General features: G+C 38.3%; 1 protein-coding gene across 4 annotated transcripts in view; it reads left to right on the top strand.

Moving 5' to 3' along the window:
- LOC126458140 (microtubule-associated protein futsch) overlaps positions 1–19,686 on the top strand; it is a 272,339-nt gene extending 252,653 nt beyond the window's left edge. For all 4 annotated transcript variants that reach the window (XM_050094989.1, XM_050094992.1, XM_050094990.1 and 1 more), the window contains 2 exons: positions 10,252–10,377; positions 19,005–19,686. In XM_050094989.1, the coding sequence (XP_049950946.1) occupies positions 10,252–10,377; positions 19,005–19,226 (348 nt within the window). In that variant the 3' untranslated portion in view covers positions 19,227–19,686. The remainder of the gene's footprint in view (positions 1–10,251; positions 10,378–19,004) is intronic.
- Positions 19,687–21,366: the final 1,680 nt, after the last annotated feature.

Here is a 21,366-nt window from a genome sequence, read left to right on the forward strand (position 1 = left end):
TCAGAGCAAAATTCAGTAATTATAAAGACTTAGTTTAAGAATCACAAAAGAAGACATGGGAGAGACCAAGACCCAGTGAGAGGTTTAAGTTAGATTATATAATGGTACAAGAGAGATTTTAGAACCACATTTTAAACTGGAAAAACATTTCCTGGACCAGATGCGTATTGTGACAATAATTTATTAATTATGAAATGCAGGAAGATAGGAATTTAAGGAGGTCGGATCTGATTAAGCTGAAACTACCAGAAGATATTGAGAGATTCATAGTGATTACAAGGCAGTGACTGAATGAAATAGCTGAAGTGAAATAGTTAAGGCATTAAAAAGAAAATGCCCATTAAAAATCCTTGAATAACATTCCACAACAGATGTCAATCACAGTGTAAAAGACACTAATTATACAGGTGATAACATAGTATTTATTCAGACATATCTACACTCATATTTATAATAGAAGAAGTATTGATTATACTCACTGACTGAGATGTTAAGTGATAAAAAAGCACATTTACAGTAAATGTTGCAAAAGCTTTGGGTCACTGTCATTCTTCCAAGCTAGTAACAAAATACACACTCAGATATATAGTCACAGCACCGCAGTTCAGCTGGAATCACAGGCTTTGTTAGGGTGAGAGGAAGAAGGGTACTATTGGTGGATGAAAGGTTTTATATTGATGAAGGAGATATGTTTTTTTTTTTTTTTTTTTTAAAAAAAAACAAAGAACACCCATGCAGAATGTGAAGTCATTTTATTTTATTTTTGCTACCAGTTTCGGCAGCTCAGTATGCCATCTTCAGACCTCATATGCGCCTCACAAAAATTATTGATATTGACGTACTGGGGCCATCTATTTCTGGATACCATGAATTCTCAAGTGCTTCCTTCGAAGACTTATTGGACTTGAAGACTTGAAGTTGCAGTCAAGTTTTCAAAGGAAGCACTTGAGAATTCATGGCATCTAGAAACATGGCCCCAGTAGGCCAATATTGATAATTTTTAGAGGTGCATAGGGGGCCTGAAGATGGCAAATTGAATACCAAAACTGGTAGTGAAAATAAATTAAAATAACTTCTCAATTTGCATGGCCATTTGGCAAATTTCTTTGTTAAATATTTGACCAGCCATTGTCCCACATCCACAATGGGTCAACAGAGAATAAAGAAAAGATGTCAAGGGTGTGGAGGAATGAGGATAATGTGTCTTGGCCCTACATCCAGATTACGAAAATATCACAAATGAAATTGAACTAAGCAAGCAGTTTAATGCATTTAGTGGCAGCAATAATTCTTGTGCGTGGTCCACGAAACACAGTGGAGCAGAATGCGACATGCAGATGCCTACAGTGTTTTTATGAGTCTGTATATCTTCCTCTTGAATGGGCAATAGGCAACCTCTCATCTAATTGCATAACTGATATATAATGTGGCTGCTTTCACGTGTGGGTAGCCTTTTATTGGGAAGAAAATGCCTGGACAGTGTTAGGAGATGGTCGGTGGCTGTATGGGACAGATCGTGCACCTGGTCCGACCCCATGGGAATGACCCATGGAGTGCGGGATTAAGAGCAGGATTTTAAGAGATATTCTGTAGTGTGGGTAGGTAGCAGAACAATACGTTGGTGGATGTGGGTAGGATTTGAGGTTGTATATCCCTCATCTCAGTGCATGGCAAGAGGCAGCCCTGGTGGAGGACGTGACTGAACATTTCATGGCTGTTGTGATACTGGGTGATCAAAGGAATGCTAGTCCGTGGTTGGTTGTCAGGTTTACTGGTGTCAGAGGAGCAGATGGCATGGGAGATTTGTTTATGGATGAGCTGGGTAGGATATTGTCTTGTCAGTAAAGGCTCTGATAAGGTTATCAGTATGTTTCAATAACTTCTGCTTTCCACTGCAGATGATGCATCCATAGATGACAATGCTGTAAAGAAGAGACTTTTGCCATGTAATGGGTGATAGCTGTCAAAGTGGAGGTACTGCTGGTGTTTGATGCTCTTTTTATAGACAGGCGTATTTACGGAGCAACGTGAGAGGCAGGGATCAACATCTAGGAAGGTGATTTGATAATCTGAGAAGGAACAAATGAAGCAAATTTGGGAATAGGTGTTGAAGCTATGGAGGGAAGAGTGAAGGTTGTCGTTGCCATAAGTCCAGATCATGAAAACATCATCATTGAAATTGAACCAGACAAGAGATTTTAGGTGTTGACGGGATAGGAAAGATTCCTCCAGGTGGCCCGTAAATAAGTTGGCATAAGATGGTGCCATGCAAGTACCCATGACAGCACCACAGATCTGTTTGTAGATCTGACCTTTTAAAGTGAAATAATTGTGTACCAGGGTGTGGCTGGCTAGGAGGATTAGGAAAGAGGTGGTTGGTTTGGTACAAGGAGGACATTGGGAAAGGTAATGTTCCATGGCCACAAGGCCATTGGCATGCAGGATATTGGTCTACAAAGACATTGCATTCAAAATGACTCGGAAGGAGTCTGTTAGTAACAGGATAGGAACTATGGAGAGGGAAGTGAATAGTGTCTTGAATGTAGAATGGGAGGGTACAGACAATAGTATGGAAGTGTTGGTCAACAAGTCAGAGTTTGTTCTGTGGGAGCATTGTACCCAGCCACTATGGGAAGGCCAGTAGGCAGATGTGTGTGGTTGGGTTTGTGGAGAGAGGAGTAGGTAAAAGGTAGAAGTGCATGGGGTTACCAGTGCGAGGAGTCAGGTACAGGTTTTGGATTGGACCTAAGTCCTTGGGAAACTGCTTAAGGTCATATTGGACTTCTGGGATGGGCTCATGGCAGTAGGGTTAGTATGCAGAGGTGTGGTAAAGTTGGCAAAGACACTCAGCCATGTAAACATTATCATTCATTATCACTGTGGTGGAGCCTTTGTCTGTGGGAACAATGATAAGGTCTGGATTGTTTTTTAGAGTGTGGATAGTAGTGTGTTTCATAGCAGTGATAGTGGGCTCACCAGGAAGGGATTTAGGAAAGGAAGGTGGGGACATGTTGGAAGTGAGGAATTTATGGAAGATTACCAGGGATGACTGCATGGAAGAAGAGGAGGATCACAGCTGGAAGGAGGTTGGAATTGTTATAAACAAGGTTGTAAATGAAGTTTAGGTTGGCTGTTATCAGTGGGGTGTGTGGTGTAGAAATATTCCCACTGCAAGGAATGAGTAAAAGAAAGAATGCCCTATGCAAGGCCAGCATGTTTGCAGTTAGAGGCCTCTAGAAACAGCAGGGGTCAAAGTTTGGCAGAAAAATTGATGACAGTGTTTCAGGATGGATGTTCAAGAGTTGTAAGTTTCTTGGAGGGTGGAGGAAGTTTTTGGGGATTTGAAAGGCAGAGTAAGTCAGCAAGGCATGGTCATGGAGCTATATGGGTTTGACGGGGTGTTTGGTTCAGACTAGTAGGCTTTCTCTTGGGTATAGGAAGTCTCATATGGGCATAAGATGGGAGTAGCTGGGGCAGGTTTCTCAGTTGGTGATGGGAATTTTATTCCAACTGTTGAAGGCCAAATTTTCCTTTTGCAGTGATGACACTCAGGAAGGAGATGACAGTAAAAGGATGTTGCCAAAGGAGTAGAGGCTGTCAAGTATCATTTGAGTTTGGGTTGTATGATTATGAAAGACCAGAAAAAGATTAAGGTTCTTGCAGTTGGATGGGTGACAGCCTGAATGCCAAATTTAATGGTAAGCCCATTAGGCAGGATACCATGTGCCAGAGAAGATTTTGGAAAGAGGATGTGTGATTGGAGTTTTGCAAGGGCAAAGAAGAGTTTTCAGAACATGCGAACATAGAATGAGCAGGGATCCGTATTTGGGTGGTTGGGAGACAAAAGGAGTGATTCAAAATTTGTTAAAAAAGGATTTAAGATAAAGATATGAAAACTTCTTGTCGAAATGTTTTAACTTATATATGTTGGAAGTTGAGAAGATGTTTTAAAGAAGTAGGAAATTTAGTTACCTGTGTACGGAATGAGGTGGTGGCTTTGGAGTCGGCAGGACACAAGAAATAGTATTGTATAAACTTAGTGTCTTCTTCTGTCTGTTACATTCTCAGAACCTCTGGCCAAACACCCTACAGAACCCGAGTAAACCCATAAAACCATTGTCAATATATCTGCTGTGAATCTTAATTATACAAGTTTTCTTTCCAAATGCCTCGCCTTCAGCTGCACCTCCAGATCCAGTCATGCTATTATTTTGCACTAGTCAAATATCTACTCTCCATCACCTGTTCCCCAAACAGTGGTGCCACAGTTTCACTACTATCATTTCTGACCTCAACCAACTGAAAACTGACATTTAACCTTCAGTCTTCCAGTCAGTGCCCCAGTCCAACAGTGATACCACCTCTTTCTGCACTTATCCAACCACGTCCTGACTGTGGCTACCATCCAGGAATTTCTCACCTCCAATTTTTTCTCATCTCCTTTCTTCAGACTCTGCTCAATAACACTAACGTTTTATAGAGGAAAGAGCATCTGCCCACAATCTTAAAACATCCTGACATGACCTGTTTCTCTACTGGTAGCTTCCGGCAGTATGATAATTCTTTACATTGAGCAGGTCTTTGTAATGTAGATTCATTGCTCACCTTTTCTCGTAGCTGTTACACTCAGTACTCTTCAGCATGTCACCTCTATGGTGGACTCATACAAACCTTCTTCTTTCTTGAGACATTAGGCCAAGTTGTTGTTGTGGTTTGATGCAGCTCTCCATGCTACTCTATCCTGTGCAAGCTCCTTCATCTCCCAATACCTACTGCAACATACATCCTTCTGAATCTGCTTAGTGTATTCATCTCGTGGTCTCCCTCTACGATTTTTACCCTCCACACTGCCCTCCAATGCTAAATTTGTGATCCCTTGATGCCTCAGGACATGTCCTTCCAACCGATCCCTTCTTCTAGTCAAGTTGGGCCACAAACTTCTCTTCTTCCCAATCCTATTCAATACCTCCTCATTAGTTACGTGATCTACCCACCGATTAGGTAGCACCACATTTCGAAAGCTTCTATTCTCTTCTTGTCCAAACTATTTATCGTCCATGTTTCACTTCCATACATGGCTACAGTCCATACAAATGCTTTCAGAAACGACTTCCTGACACTTAAATCTATACTCGATGTTAACAAATTTCTCTTCTTCAGAAACGCTTTTCTTGCCATTGCCAATCTACGTTTTATATCCTCTCTACTTCGACCATCATCAGTTATTTTGCTCCCCAAATAGCAAAACTCCTTTACTACTTTAAGTGTCTCATTTCCTAATCTAATCCCTCAACATCACCCGACTTAATTCGACTACATTCCATTATCCTCGTTTTGCTTTTGTTGATGTTCATCTTATATCCTCCTTTCAAGACACTGTCCATTCCGTTCAACTGCTCTTCCAAGTTCTTTGCTGTCTCTGACAGAATTACAATGTCATCGGCGAACCTCAAAGTTTTTATTTCTTCTCCCTGGATTTTAATACCTACTCCAAATTTTTCATTTGTTTCCTTTACTGCTTTGCTCAATACACTGATTGAGTAACATCGGGGAGAGGCTACAACCCTGTCTCACTCCCTTCCCAACCACTGCTTCCCTTTCATGCCAAGTAGTCTATTGCAATCTTCTGCTTCTGCTGATAGTACTTATCTATCCAGATAGAACCTACTAATTATCACCAGTACCTCTACTTTAATAGCTGACATCTTTTCCACATGAAGAAGACTTTCTCACAGCCATCAATGGATGACTCAATTGCAGTGATGAGTACTTCCTTGCCAGTTATGCTTAAGGTCTTGCTAAGTCCTTCATCCATCGAACCTATTCCACCAACAGATCTCCCATGCTGTACCTCCATATTCTCTAACACTTCAACCACACCCATTAACCAGCCGAAAAAAGGTAACCCCCTATTACAAAAAAATCACCTTGACTGGGGCAGCTTAACCATGTCCTCCTCTGGGCTTAAGCTATCTTTCATTGTGTACTGAAATTGGAAACATCCTCACCCAAATATCTTCCTATATTTCCAGGAGCCATATTTCTTCTTCCATCCAAGGCATAAAATATCCTAGTCTGTCTTTCACCATACCCACCCTCAGCCCTTTGCCATTTGGGTCATATCTGTGTGAAAGTTCCAGATGAGTGACCTGTACCATACCAATTCCCAGCAACATTATATCCCAGTCCCATCACAGATGTATTCTACCTCATAAGAAAGAGGTTGACTTGTTACAACAAGTATGTTCTGTAGCAATTCTGAGTCAACTCCTGCACAGACTTTTATGTGGACTTAATCACATACCTGCTGTTCTCCCACACGAATGGCTGCTGTCAAGCTATGGTCAAGAGAAGCAACTGTTGTAATATGTGAATATGCCCCCGTGCTCTCCAAAGAGCAGCTCAACTTCCCTGAATTGCATAGATTGGAATTGTCTGTACGATGTATCTTCAACCCCATAATTCTCATGGCATCCATCTTCATTATCTTTTGTGTGTCCCACACCCATCTCCACATCTGTTCAAATGCTTCTCTCTCTCTCTCTCTTATATACTTCCCATCAACCAACAGTTACCCATTACTTCGGACTAGTTTGTTTCAGCCTTCTACATAGTGGCCCAAAGAATGTATACAATGTTTAGTTGTTCATTACTTCAAAACTAACTGACAAGAAGATCTCATTTTTGGTAAAAGTATAGCTTAAAGTTTAATTTGTTAAAATCAGTCTAGTGTTCGAAGTGGTTACTATTAACATCCATATGTGGGTGATGCCACTGAGATGTTGCATGAACAACTGACTGCAACATGTGCATTTGAACATTTGTACAGTTATGTTCAATCTATTCTTGGAGTTCATCCACTGTGCTTGGTTTTTGTCAGTACTATGATGTCTTGATTGGAAGGATGAAGCTATTAAGTCTCTGACTAAGATCACTTGTCACTGGCCGTATTTGGTTGTTTTAAATGATTATTTTAAATTTTGCAGCAGTATCTCTGTGCCAGTTAAAGAATAGGCAGGTTTCTAAATTCCATCTCCATTTTAATATAATTTTTTTTTATAAAAAGTGGCATGCTCTTCGTTTATTGAACACTTTTTTATACCTCTAAAAGTAAATCAGCATGAAGCACACAGTTACTTGGAAATGTCTGTTTGTGAACTATACTTCTCAGAGGCTCCATTTCACATTATCTGTTGGGGTGTATACTGATGTACCCAATTGAGGTTTACTTTTGAAAGTAATACTGAAGTAACTGAACATTGTTTAGGTGCTTTTCACTTAAGCAAATTAGCTAACAAAAAATATTAGAAGTTCGTTGAAAATTAGTCCCTCAAATATTTCTTAGATTCAGGCAGAAGATTGTAAGTGTCTGGGCCAACCATAATTAAACTCAGAACTGTGGGCCTGGTGGTAAGGCATATGGTAACTTTAAGCCATGGCATATTTATAAATAACACCATAATTAAAATTTAATTTTTTTTATTAAAGTCAGTGGGAAACAGTTGTTGTAGGAATACACAAAATTTAATCAGCAAAGGCAACACTCAGCATACAACAGAGGAAATGAGTGGTGCATAGGCACTTGAACGTAGTAGCTTAGTTTATGAAACTATTTTGTATGGCATGTGCACTTATGTTTATATTGTCCTGGTGACTTCCTGGACAATACTGTCAGTGTGTGTGTGTGTGTGTGTGTGTGTGTGTGTGTGTGTTTGTAAATGGTACAGTAATATCTTTTATGTCATATTTGAATGTGCTGTGTAAACTGACAGCCAAACATGACCTTGTTATACTTCGTGTAATTTTATTAGCTCAATCGTTGGCAATGAGCAAACTTTCCTGTATATGAAACAAATTATTAATGATTCAGATGGTAAAAATTCTTTGTTTTTTAACCATGCTAATCAAATTATACTATGTTGATTACTCAAAGAAACCAGTGTTTGAAATCTTGTAACTGGTAAATCTTCAAAGAGAACAACTTTTTTTTACAGAAAATCCATTATCCACTTCTCTCTTAACTTGGTTACTCCTGTATAAATACTAAAAATGAAGCATAGTCTGGCTTCCTGTAATAAAGCACACATACAATTGCTGTGCTAACACATGCACCTTAATTAGAAGCCATAGTTACACATACATAGAGAAGTTTTATGGTGAGCAAAGAAGAAAAGTATATTTTTCACACAATTAAAAAAAAAGAAATGGTTTAATTATAACACAATTTGTTGATTATTTTTTGTTATTTGCTTGTAGCACATCCAGAGTGTGTGAAGGCTTGCAGTAGTGTGAGATGAAGGGTACAATAATATTCACAGTGAACAACAGTATATTTTACGGGACAGTATTTTATAATTATTTTGCTTAGAGAGAGAGGTGTGTGTGTGTGTGTGTGTGTGTGTGTGTGTGTGTGTGTGTGTGTGTGTGTGTGTGTGTGTATACAGACATTTGGATGATGCATTAAGAGAGAACAGTGACTCATGAAATGATCGTGATGACATACTAGTTTCAGTCAACACTCACAGAACATTGGGGGAAACTGTTAAGCATTTACCAACTACTTACACTTTTGTGGCTACCATGTACCAGATGTATGTGTATAATTGATGAGTTAAATATTATAACCACCTCTCGTTTGTGGCAACCTGTATACCTATAGTGAGTGTAGCAAAAATGACATAATATCTAAGTTGATAGCATACACCACTGATACAGAAAACTTCTATGGTCAGCTTTATATATAGAGAATGAAGGAAGATGGAGATACAAAGGATTTATTCTAATGACCCTCCAATGGCAATGAGTTTTATCAGGCTCATTGAATACTAATTTCCTGCATCATTAATATGTATTGGAAGTTGAAAAACGATACTGAAAGTATTAGTATACCAGTAGACATTTTATGTCCATGTAGTATTCAAGAACATGTATGTTGAAGGCTGGCCATCTAGAAAAGAGTATAGGCAGCAAATTTTGTTCCTGCTGCCTACAGATTGCAGTGTGGAGGCAAACACACATTTCAGAGCACACTGTTCATTACACATTATTGCAAATAGAGCTCTGCAGCAGACAAACTTGACCAACGAGTTCCATTTAGATTGAGAGCAAGGTTGCTGTGATCAAGTTGAGGAATAAAGGCTTTCTTTTGCACCACATGGAGGTTTGTGACAAGAACTGTCATTTTTCTAGAAGACCAGCACTGGAGATATAAAAGACAGTATTGGATCATATGGGGCCCAAGCATCTAAGGTTCACAGGGAGCCTTTATGTTTTGCAGAAACACTCCCCCCTCTCCTTTCCACAAAGGCTTTAGACTCAGTTAGTATTATTTTTTATCACTGAAAGGGTGGGTTCTTCCCATTGGACTTGGAATCTTCCTGTTGCCCACACCAGAAGTGCAGAATGTGACACGACAGCCACAATGTTGTGTTCTAATTGCTCTTCCCAGATTTGATGAATATTAAACCTTTTAACAAATTATCCATGAATCAGATTCGCACAATTAATAAGCACATGCGACAAGGAGCTGAAACCATATTTATGCAAAATATTGATGTTCGTGTTGTATACTTGCATGATATTGACAGCTATTATAATTTTTTATCCCAAGTGTAGTGTTAAATCCAAAAAATCTGGAAAATATCGGCTGCACAAAACTGTGGGTCACAGTAACTCTCATAGCAATCAGCCAAATGGGCTGTCAGTCACACTGGACAAGTTAAATAATACATTTGGCACATCATGAAGAACCAGTTGAGTTGTTCTGAAATATTTCTTCACAATCTACAGGTAATGTCTGGTGCAATATATCCCTGATCACTGACCAAGCCTTCCAGAATATTCACGATATCACACTGGAGCCATTTTGCATGTCAAAGGTGGACCAAGTTACTCTTATGTAGACAGAAAAAAGCTGTGGTCATGTCTAACTTCCTAGGTAGTTATTATTGTGACAGCTCTAACTTTTGGGTGCGTATGACCCTAGTTGTTTTTGTGCCTTAAAACAAAACAAACAAAACCTCTAACTCATTGTAGAATTTCTGTTTTTTCTTCATGTCCCCAATGTACTAGCAACCATTCTTTTTGTTGAACTTCTGTGCAGTTAATAATGGCATTGAAAGCACTCGTGCATGCTTATTCTTCCATATACATATTTATTGTGTATGCTCATTTATTTGGTCATACATTGCACAAAGCCAAAGAATATCCTCCAAACTGGAAATTTTATAATTGCAATATTTAAATTTACAGAAGTCAGCTCATCTCCTTGTTCCCAGTGTACCTTTGCCAACAATAAGCAGACAACCAGGCGTGCGTTATGCATCATATACTACTGTCAACAGCCGCTCCCCTACAATTCTGGGAACTGCTGTTCAGGTATTGTATGAACAAAGATTATTTTTACCATACTTGTACTCTTAAGTTACCTTAGATAACCGAATTCACTTTGGTTTGCACATGCCACTTTCCTTGAAATATTAATTCAGTGAAACTTTCATAATTTTCAATCTATGTGAGATAATGATAAAGCAAAATTATCCTGAAAATCAGTTGTGCAACAACATTGGAAGTCCATTTGCAACCTAATTGTACTCCCTTTGTTGTACGATTTTTCATATCTGAATGACAATCTAAAACCACAATACTCGTGACTACAGTTTAGCCCACTGTCATATCTATTAATGTCAAGTATAGTGCATTGGTGGGATCAAATATTTGTACAAGACACCTGTCAGCATGGAACTAAAATATTGTACGTGATACTTCTTGTATTTCAGTTTCTAATGTGCGTAGAGCAACATATTTCCAGTAATTTTGTATTTATATTATCAAAAGGTCAGCAGGAACAGTCATGAAATCTTTCTCAGTAAATTAATGGGCTTATACTGTACCTGTACTGCTTAAGTTCCCTAAATTGTACTGCAGTGTGTTGACATAATTCTGATCCCTTGCGTTGGGACCGATGTTCTAGCATCTTGGTCCCCCCCCCCCCCCCCCCCCCCCCTCTTTTAAACCAACCAACCAACCAACCTTGACAATTATGCACTTTTCAATGGAGTAAAACAAGGGAAAACATTTGTAACATACTGGACTTTTTAAACTGTGTTTGTGGGAACTGTTGTCACAGTTTTTCTATGTTACTATTCTGGCTCTGGTTTATTGTGGTTAAAATGCTTTTAACCTTGTCTGAAAAGCAAGAAAGTTCTTAATTGTGTTCAAATTTCGCTCTTTGTGAAGTATTCCCATTAAAACAAGAAAATAGTTAATTTGAAAATATTCTTGTTTGTGTTTGTGGTTTTTGATATTTCATAGTTACATATATTGACTGTCTCAAGACCCGTCTTCAGATCTACATTTGATTGTGGATTATTGTTGGATGTTTAGATGTTTATTTAGTAGCCTTTTGGCACATTTACCACGTTGTTGGCTTTATCAATTGAAGTTACTTCTGTTCTGCACACCAAATTCCTTTTGATCCACAGTTCTGGGTAATTTTTATCATCATTGCAATACCATCTCACCTCATGACATTCTGGGTGCTCCATTTTTTTGTCAGGAAGTGCAGTTAGGACATATTTATTGGAAGCGGGAATTTCTGTGTGTGGACCATAGATAGATGTCTAGTCCATGTATCTGAAATGGTTTGTATCCCTCTACTAACCATTGTAAAGATGCTATTTGTCTCGTGTTCAAAATACTGAGTGCAAGACACACATTTTTTATGTACTGTTCAACTTTCCAATTTTTGTTTTTGAACAAGTTTGGTTCTGCAGTGCAGCAGATAATTGCACACCTCCCTACATGTCCCACAAGTACTGCTTCATGTGCTTGTCATAGGACTTCACCACACAAGCACACTGGGGCAGCAATTCACTGGCTTCTGTCACGTGTGCTCAGTTGTGTGTGTCACAATCATTGACTCTGTGCATTGTTGTGTGCAGTGTATGCTTCCACTGTTCTTCACTCACTCTCATTTGTTGCAGTGCACATGCCTACCTTGTTAGACTATGCATCTCAAGACTGAATGGTAAGTGATTCTTCAGGAAGACACGTCTTGAAGATAGCAGCAGAAGTACATTACTCCATATATTACAATATATTAAGCTCTATATTTGCTCCTCTGTCATGTGGTAATTGTTTTTGGCTCTTTTCAGTTGATGGGATGCTTATGCAATGATGGGATGCTTATGCAATGGGTGTTTCATTGCATCTACTTCCTGCAAAGTCACACAGCTCAAGAGGGCAGTCAATAAGCCAAAAATTGATTATTTTAGGAGACCCCTCAGAGACATTCACTGGAGTGATGTTTACAGTTCTCATGGCATGAATGAAAAATATAACACTTTTGCTAATAAAATGCTTACCTTATTTGAACATTGTTTTCCCCCAAAACTAACCAAGGTTAGAGCAAAGTCTACAAAGAAGCCATGGATTACTCAAGGAATGGAGGTGTCTTGTAAAACAAAAAGAAAACTGTATCTGTCAATCCGAAACAGTTCTGATGTTGATGCTATAGCACATTACAATAAATACTGCATAATATTAAAGACTGTAACATGGACATCAAAGCAAATATATTACAAAGAAAAGATAGTCATATCAGATAACAAAATAAAGACAATATGGGACATAGTGAAGGAGGAGACCGATAGAACCAGACATGGAGAGGGACAGATAGCATTAAAAGTAAATGATACATTGGTGACAGATGTGTATAGTGTTGCAGAACTTTTTAACAAACATTTTATTACTGTTACTGAAAAGATAGGGTTGTCAGGTTCTGTAGATGCTGCTATGGAATACCCAGACTAGACATTTCAAGTAATTTCCATAATATGAATTTGACCCTCACTACCCCAGCAGAAGTAATGTCCATCATAAAATCTTTAAAATCAAAAACATCTAGTGGGTATGATGAAATATCAAATGGCTCTGAGCTCTGTGCTATGGGACTTAACATCTGAGGTCATCAGTCCCCTAAACGTTGAACTACTTACACCTAACTAACCTAAGGACATCACTCACATCCACGCCCGAGGCAGGATTCAAACCTGCGACCGCAGCAGCAGCGTGGTTCCAGACTGAAGTGCTTAGAACCGCTTGGCCACAACGGCCGGTGGTGAAATATCAACAAAGTTAATTAAAGAATGTGATTCTGATTTAAGTAGCTATCTGTGTAACCAGTCGTTTAGCAGTGGAATATTTCTTGAATGGTTGAAATATGCTGAAGTTAAGCCACTGTTTAAGAAGGGGGATAAAGAAATAGCTTCAAATTTCTGTCCAATTTCACTTTTCCAGCATTCTCAAACATTTTAAAAAAGGTAATGTGCAATTAGCTTCATAACCATCTTGTCACAAATAACATACTGTCAAAGTTGCAGTTCGGCTTTCTAAAGGGTTCTGATATTGAGAAGGCTATCTATACCCACAAGTATATGACTAACATACGATGACAAGCAGACAGAAGTGGACAGTGTTAAATTCTTGGGATTACAGCTTGATAATAAATTCAACTGGGAGGAGCACACCACAGAACTGCTGAAGCGTCTTAACAAATCTCGATTTGCAATGCGAATTGTGTCAGACATAGGGGATATAAAAATGAAAAAGCTGGCATACTATGCTTACTTTCATTCCATAATGTCATATGGGATTATTTTTTTTGGGTAAATCAGCAAGCCAAGCTAAAGTTTCCCGGGCACAAAACATGCAATAATAGTTATATGTGGTGTGAACTCAAGAACATCCTGTAGAAGCCTGTTTAGGGAACTAAGGATACTAAGTATTGCTTCCAAATATATTTATTCCTTAATGAAATTTGTCATTAAAAATATATCACTTTTTCAAACCAACAGTTCAATCCACGGAATCAATACTAGAAATAAGAATAATCTTCACAAGGATTTAAAGTCACTTAGTCTTGTACAAAAAGGTGTACATTATTCAGGAACACACATTTTCAGTAACTTGCCAGCAGCCATAAAAAGCTTAACAATGTGTATTACCTTATAAATAAAAAAACTTTTTTAATTTTAAATTCAGTGCATTAATTTGATCTTAGTAAATGAGTGTTTGTAAAATGATTCTTTCATATAGTGTTCATTAAAAAAATTGACGATCATTCCACTTGGGACCTGTGGAAGGTACATTAGCTTATTTGTTACAGTTGTAAATACTTGTCATGTATTGTTATTTTTCTGACATGTTCTACCCCCTGGAGGACCTCCTCACTACAGATCAATTGGAATGAAAGTAAATCTAATCTAATCTAATCTAAACTAAACACACCCCACTGTGAAACTGCTGGCATTGCATCATAAGATAAAGGGTTTTTCATAGTTAACATATGCGAGAAGAGGATTAGACCTTAGGAGCACAGTCAGTACGCCAAAGCCTCTTCACGTTCCACAGTTCAGTGGAAGTTGGCACCATTTTTTTGCAATTGTGTGATGGGCCTTGTTTTTGGATGGTCAGATACAGATTTCAAATAATAATTTGACAGACCAAGAAAGGATAGCATACATCTTACAGTAGAAGGTGCTGGAATGCACAGTTCCTATGTATTGTAAGTTAGATTTGATTCATTTCTGGCTAGTAATATGACACATCTAGCGTACCTCCTGCAGAATGAAATGACATTTCTGCAACACCAGGTTGAGTTGCTGCTTCACCAATTCTTCGCTACCGATTTAAAATGGTGTGGAATTAGATATAGCTTCCTGTAAACAGATTGTGCATCCACAGTGGGATACTGGGTAACAGGGCATTGCCAGAAGTGATCCATTAGGACTGAATAATTCTGCATAATCTTCTAGCAGCAGAGTAACTCAATTCCCATTTCTCCGAAATTAGCCACATTGGTAAGCATAACACTACAGTTATCTTGCTTATGTGCATACTATGCCATAACAAGCATTGTGCCCTATTCATTACGTTATTATCCCCCAGTGGCTCCTCAACAAGCAATGTTTCAGTTGATAGATTGGTTCCAACATCGATCCATATTATCTTGCCTGTTTCTTCTTGAATACTGACCTGGAAGTTGAGCTTGAGTGAGTATGATCACAGTTTAGGAATGGTGTTAAGACCTTTAGCACCCTCCCACACCAGTTTGGTGTCCTTAATGATGGCATCAACAAGGAGCAGGACACCATTGAGTGTGTGTGTGTGTGCCCATTTTAAAGGTGCTACATGAGAACTGCCAGCTATTATAGATTGTAATTGTTATGAATTTATCACAAACACTTTGGAAAACAATGTCACATTTGATCATGAGATATACATTAGACACAGAGAGAAGGGGTACATTGATTCGTCCCAGTGAGAACTGGCAGTAGATTTAAAATGCCTTTGAGAGTGATAACCTCATGATAATAGCCTACATGCAGATATCATTCTCTGAGAAAATAGAGAAACATTATACCAGTCCCTACCTGGCATTGGCTAGATGTACGGTACTAGAATGGGTAGATAGTTACTACGATGCAAAGCCAAGATATCTAACCCATAAAGAGCACTATAACTGCTGCTTACCAGAGTATGTACTTCCATCCAAAACCTGAAGTTACAGTGGATCAAGGTAAAGATAACAATTGCTGATCCCAGTGATCTTACAACATTTTTAGCTACACCTCTTAATTTACAGTGAGGTGGACCCATACTGGCAGACACCGAGAACCAAGAAACAACTGACACTCCTGTGCCTAGCAAAAATTTCTCCTTCTGCCTGGTACACGGAAGTCTGCCACTAACACTGTACACTGCTGACCAGTGACTGTATTTACCGAAAGCATTGCCCATTGGTTCCAGCTCTTGTGTGTCCATTTCACACATGTGTGGCACCATGTGATCTACCACATGTGGACCTCCTCTGTTATCTACACTTTATCTCTCAGTGGCCCATTTGACTACCTTTATCACACTGTTGCACTTTGCAATCACTATACATATGTCTCAGGCAGTGGCAACAGTAGCCACTCTTGTGGCTGCATATCAGATTCTATTTCTTGCAGAGTAGTGGTGACAGTTACAGCTCCTTGCAAGGTAGCAGGGAATCTCTGTCATACCTTGCTCGCATCTCAGCCAGTAGTCTGCACAGAAATGTGTCCAGTGTGTCCTGCTCAGTGTCTTGGATCACTACCAGATCTACTTCTGTGCTCCCTGATAGGGTGTACTTTTTCTTACTGCCTTTGCAAATACAGTCGACAAATACCTCATATCCTCCCCCAAGATGTTCCTAATGAATGCTTTGTGGTGCCTACTGGTACATTTTAGTATAAAATGTTCATGCAATCCAGCACCTAAATCCGTGAAAGTTTCCACCTCACTTAGTTTTTGTGACACGTTATACATAAACACACAGTCTGTCCATTTTAAACATGCTACGTGACAACTGGCAGCTATTATAGATTGTTTGTAATTGTTATGAATTTATCACTTTATATACAGAATGTTACTAAAAAGTTACTGAGATAGACATTTTATACACTTTGGTGTTTTGAGACAGTTGGAAATTTGCTAATGATATGCTACTAAAATATTTTGTAGATTGTAATTATTTCCCTCCTGAATATATAGTAAACCTGTCTATGAATGTCTTCATCACCATGGCTTATTAAAATCGGCAACACTGAGCGACAAAGAAAATTTTTCATTCGACGCACATGAATCTAAAGGATAAGAACAAAACTGCTTCTGAACCAAGTTCTCAAGGTTCAAGACATTCGTCTGTAAGCTGTTGTGGTTTTTCTAATACTGACCCTATTATAGTAGTGGATGTTTCCTTTTGTTTTAAATTGTGCCAGGAGTAATGTGTTATAGAGTGATTAAATTTTCAGTACTTTTGTGACATTATTTGTTCTCAGTGGTTTTATTCATCATTTTAAAATTCAGAAATGTAGGTGTAATGTGTTAGCTGCTAAGGATTTTTTTAATTGTTTTGTCAAAAATGCAAGGAATCAGGCGTATTTTTATTCCTTCAGCAACTATTAATATAACTGACAATGCAAAATTAAACAGTTCAAATGATATCTCCAGTGAAAGTGAAAAAAATATTAAGGTGGAGGCTGCTGTAGATGTCCAAGTACCAGTAGTCATGGATTTACTTAATCATGTCAATTGTCGTGAGAAAGAAACTTGAAAAAATGAAAGTAAATAAGATTAACAATAAATTAAGGGTTGGAGAGCTTCTGGAATATAGTGTTTAAAGGCCTAAATAAGGCCCCACACCAAATATACCACATCAGAACTGCAGCCTGTTCTCAGGGTTGGCTGCTATGCTACACTCATAAATTGTTCTTCTGAAAACTAACTTGAGGCTGCTGCAGCCCTCAAATTCTCAAGAGAAACTCCAATTTCTTCATCTGGATTTCTCCACAAACAGTATGACCAAAGTGTATTTAGCTATGCCCAATCCTGTCATATATGTACTAGGTGGTGATGGTTTTCTGCCCTTTTTGCTATCCTCACTCAAACAACAATTATCCACTCACAACTGTGCAAACTGATCTAGAAGGCGCTGCACCACCCCTTGCTTGGTAGCTTTCACATACAACTATTAGTTATTAAGGATAGAAAGGGAAAATGCACATAGAGACAGGTTGCACATGGCAAAAGCACTTGTAAGCTGCCACTCTGTGCTCTTTATTGATTTATAGAGTATTGTTACTTGCTATAATCTGTGTGGTTGGGAAATTAGGCATCGAACATTCAAAAGTAGCCGGTACATGCACTGGTTAAAGTTCTGACAGCGAGCCTATGACAGATGCCCTATCCATTGTCCCACACTTTTCTATAAATCATTCCCTTCCAGAAATTCTAGTAATAATTAAGAGGTTGCAGTATGTGAACACTTTTGTACAACACAGTTAATTTACTTCACTTTAAATTCATATATTATGTCTGTGCTTCCCAATCACACTCACACTACAGTCATTCACCTATCACTAATTTGTATGAGTTTACCATGCCCATTTTTTACTGTCAATTGCCTTTTAATTATATAACAACTCCCCTGATACAAAATTAATCCTGAGCTTCAAAATTATTACTTTGACCATGATTTCTTCTCTCACACACATATGATTCCTACTTGCTTGATGACTCTGGCATGACTGACTCACTCCGTCACACCAAACGATCTCCAGGCACCAATCTATCCCTTCTAAAATTATTTGGTGCCCCAATCAGTGATGCTGCTGCACTGTAGCAAAGGTGCATTAGGCTAGATTCGATCCCTCAAGTACAGGGTCGATATCTGCACATTTACACAGGCACTCATCAATCCATGATGACACATGCCACTGACGACAAATGAGTGGTCACTACAATAGCTAAGTTCTTTGCTGTTGATGGTGTTTTCCCATGAGAAAAGTCTTTGGTGTGGAACAGAAACAAAGTTGATAGCTATGATATTTTGTTTTGTTATGTTAGTAAACACTGTACAATAATGTAACTCAAGAATCAACTTGCCCAACAAAGTAGATGGATCAAAATGCACTCTTTAGTGTACCCACCCTTTGGATTCTGTGGAGAGATTCTGAGGACTGCTTTTCTAATGATGACACAGTACTTCAGAAACTTGATGAACATCATTAAGTTTGTAGTTGGTTGCAGTGTCCTGCAGAGATGGTTTTCATAACCTGACTACCACATGTGCCGTTAATTTATTGTCAGTCATGTTGTAAAAGCTCAAGAAATTAATTACTGACTCTGCAGTTGTAAATAGTGTTTATATAATAAATAATGTTTGTATTTTTTTAGAAAATTTATGATGCATGCATGTATTATTCTACCCATGGGTACCTACATTTGGATTTGTTTGTAATGTACAAATGCACATGGATTTCATTGCAGTGTGTTTTGATTTACAAGACTTTTTCCGTAACTACACAGTTGTACTCCGGGTAATTTTAGTGGCATATAGAGAGCTTTTCTTTACTCTTTAAAATAGATATCCTTGTCAATAAATCTTTCTTTTGTAACTAGCTGCATGTCTGTTACAGGTTGTTGCCAGTAAGCCTCAACAATCTGCAACTATTTTGCCTGTGGCAACGTCATCTGGTAATTTGTACTTCACAACAGCAAGACTTTCAGCACCACCTCCCCTAAACAGGGTTAATGCAGCGAGCAGCACTCCAGCAACATTGATATACCCAGCTACATACTCACAGGCTGGAAGCAAAAAACAGCCGAAAGTTACACAATCAAATTTTGTAAATAAGTGATTTCTTGTCTAAGTGAATGAGAAACTGTGAATGCAGATTAATTGCAATTATTTTTCAATTATAGTTAAGTGGTGCTAAAACTATTTAAAAATTTGACAACAGTGTCTTGTTGTTAATGAGCTCGTTGAAAGGATTTGTACCAGAGGAAAGTGAACACAGAAACATTATCAGCAAATAACTAAAATGTGTACTGTGCACAGGAAATATCTTCTATGTTTCGAAGACAAATTGCATTCATACTGTAAATGTAAAAAAAAGAAAAAACTGCAACATTGTATATCTGCTCAGACTTGCAGGTGACTTTTCTTCTGTTTACTGCAAAACAAAAGAATCCCTTTGTAAAAATGTGTGTTCAGGCAACAGAAGTTTAGTATGTGTAGTCACAAACCTGTGTACAATGGACTAGTGTGTGTGTGTGTGTGTGTGTATGTGTGTGTGTGTGTGTGTGTGTGTGTGTGTGTGGTAAGTAGATGTTTTCCCAGTACAGCTTTGCAGAAGTTAATTTTATAAAAAAATAACTTAATTTGTGCAGTCTGTTTTCAGGTGTGTAACAATACAGAAATTGTAAATTAATGTAAGTTGGTCCACTTGGTTGTATGTCCATAATTTGTGTGTGTGTGTGTGTGTGTGTGTGTGTGTGTGTGTGTGTGTGTGTGTGTGTGTGTGTGTGTGTGTGTGTTTTTGTATATAAATATATGTAAATGTCTAGAATGAAACTGGATATTAAAGATTGGAATATATTTTTATATTAAAAAGACTAATGAAGATTGTTTATTTTACTTTTTCTCTCAGTTTTGTAATATAACAGTAAACGGTTTACCCCCCCCCCCTCCCCCCCTCTTTCTCTATCTCTCTGTCCTACTCCCACCCCTACCTGTTTTTATTGTTCTATCTGTTTCATTCTTGTAAGTGACAACTTGAGAGAAATTGTTGAAATTTGAGAGAATGGGTGGTGGAGGGTTCACACTAATTACTTCCATTTAAAATGCCCTGCCCTTCATTTACTGGTATACCAACAAGCGTACTTAATTTTGTTTGAAAATGTAATTATCAGACGATTATTTTTGCTCACCTTATGGCACTTTCAACATAAAGTATCTAGCAATTCATTTTCTTTTTCTCTTGTTGATATGTAGTATACTGTATACAGCACCATAAAAATAGAATCAATACAAAGTCCCTTTGAAAAGTGAAATAGAGGATTGTCCTTTGTGGAAACCACTTTGGCATTTTCTTGGAGACATTATGAAAATTACAAGTGAAGTACTGCATTGCCCATTTTCACTTTATTTTTGCTCCTATGTTTCAATCTTGAAAATATTGTGTAGTACTTCATAATGTGCAATAGTTTTCCTTGTCCTTATGTGTGTGATAGCTTGTCATCGAATAAGGGATTTACATTTTGAAGAAGTGTACACATTATAATTTTGCCCATGGTAATGCAGAAGGATGGGTAGGCTAGGGGACAATGATAGTGATTAGGGGCAGGATGTCCATTGCATGCAGGTGCAAAAATCTGAACTTACCCATTTGCACCTTCTGTTGGTAAATTTAATGACACTGCATGCAAATATAGTATTCCTTACTATGAAGAACTTTGCCTGCATGGGCTGTGCTTGGGGAATGTGATACTTTGATGTATAGCAAGGAAGTGACAATAACAATATTCTCCAACTTCACTAACTGATGACCGACAGACAACTGAGGCAGCCATCTCCCCATCAGACCAATAAGCCAGCCAACACAGAGTGTGAGAGCACCTTTGTTTACACATGGGCATCTTTGTTCACAACCACATAAGGTTATCCTTGAAGTAATTCATAAATCCAAAGTTTTAACTATGATGAGCAGATAGGGATCTATATGCAGATAGCCTTGATCACACAGATTCTCTTTCCTCAGTGAACTGGTGTATGATTCATTCACTGAGATTTTACTACATATAGCTTAAGATTATTAAAACAGTAGCCAGATTAACCTGAAATCACTAAATATTTGTTTCAGTTTCAGAATTTAGTGGGTTGGCACTCATATTGAAAGATATGTGACTCTGGACAGTTTCCATTGAAGAACTTCCCATATAAGTGTATAGTAGGGGATGAGAAAATTACTGTATTGTGTGGCACATGTACCCAGACAT

Source organism: Schistocerca serialis, chromosome 2 (genome assembly GCF_023864345.2).
Source record: "Schistocerca serialis cubense isolate TAMUIC-IGC-003099 chromosome 2, iqSchSeri2.2, whole genome shotgun sequence".
In the NCBI taxonomy this organism is placed as follows: Eukaryota; Metazoa; Arthropoda; class Insecta; order Orthoptera; family Acrididae; genus Schistocerca; species Schistocerca serialis.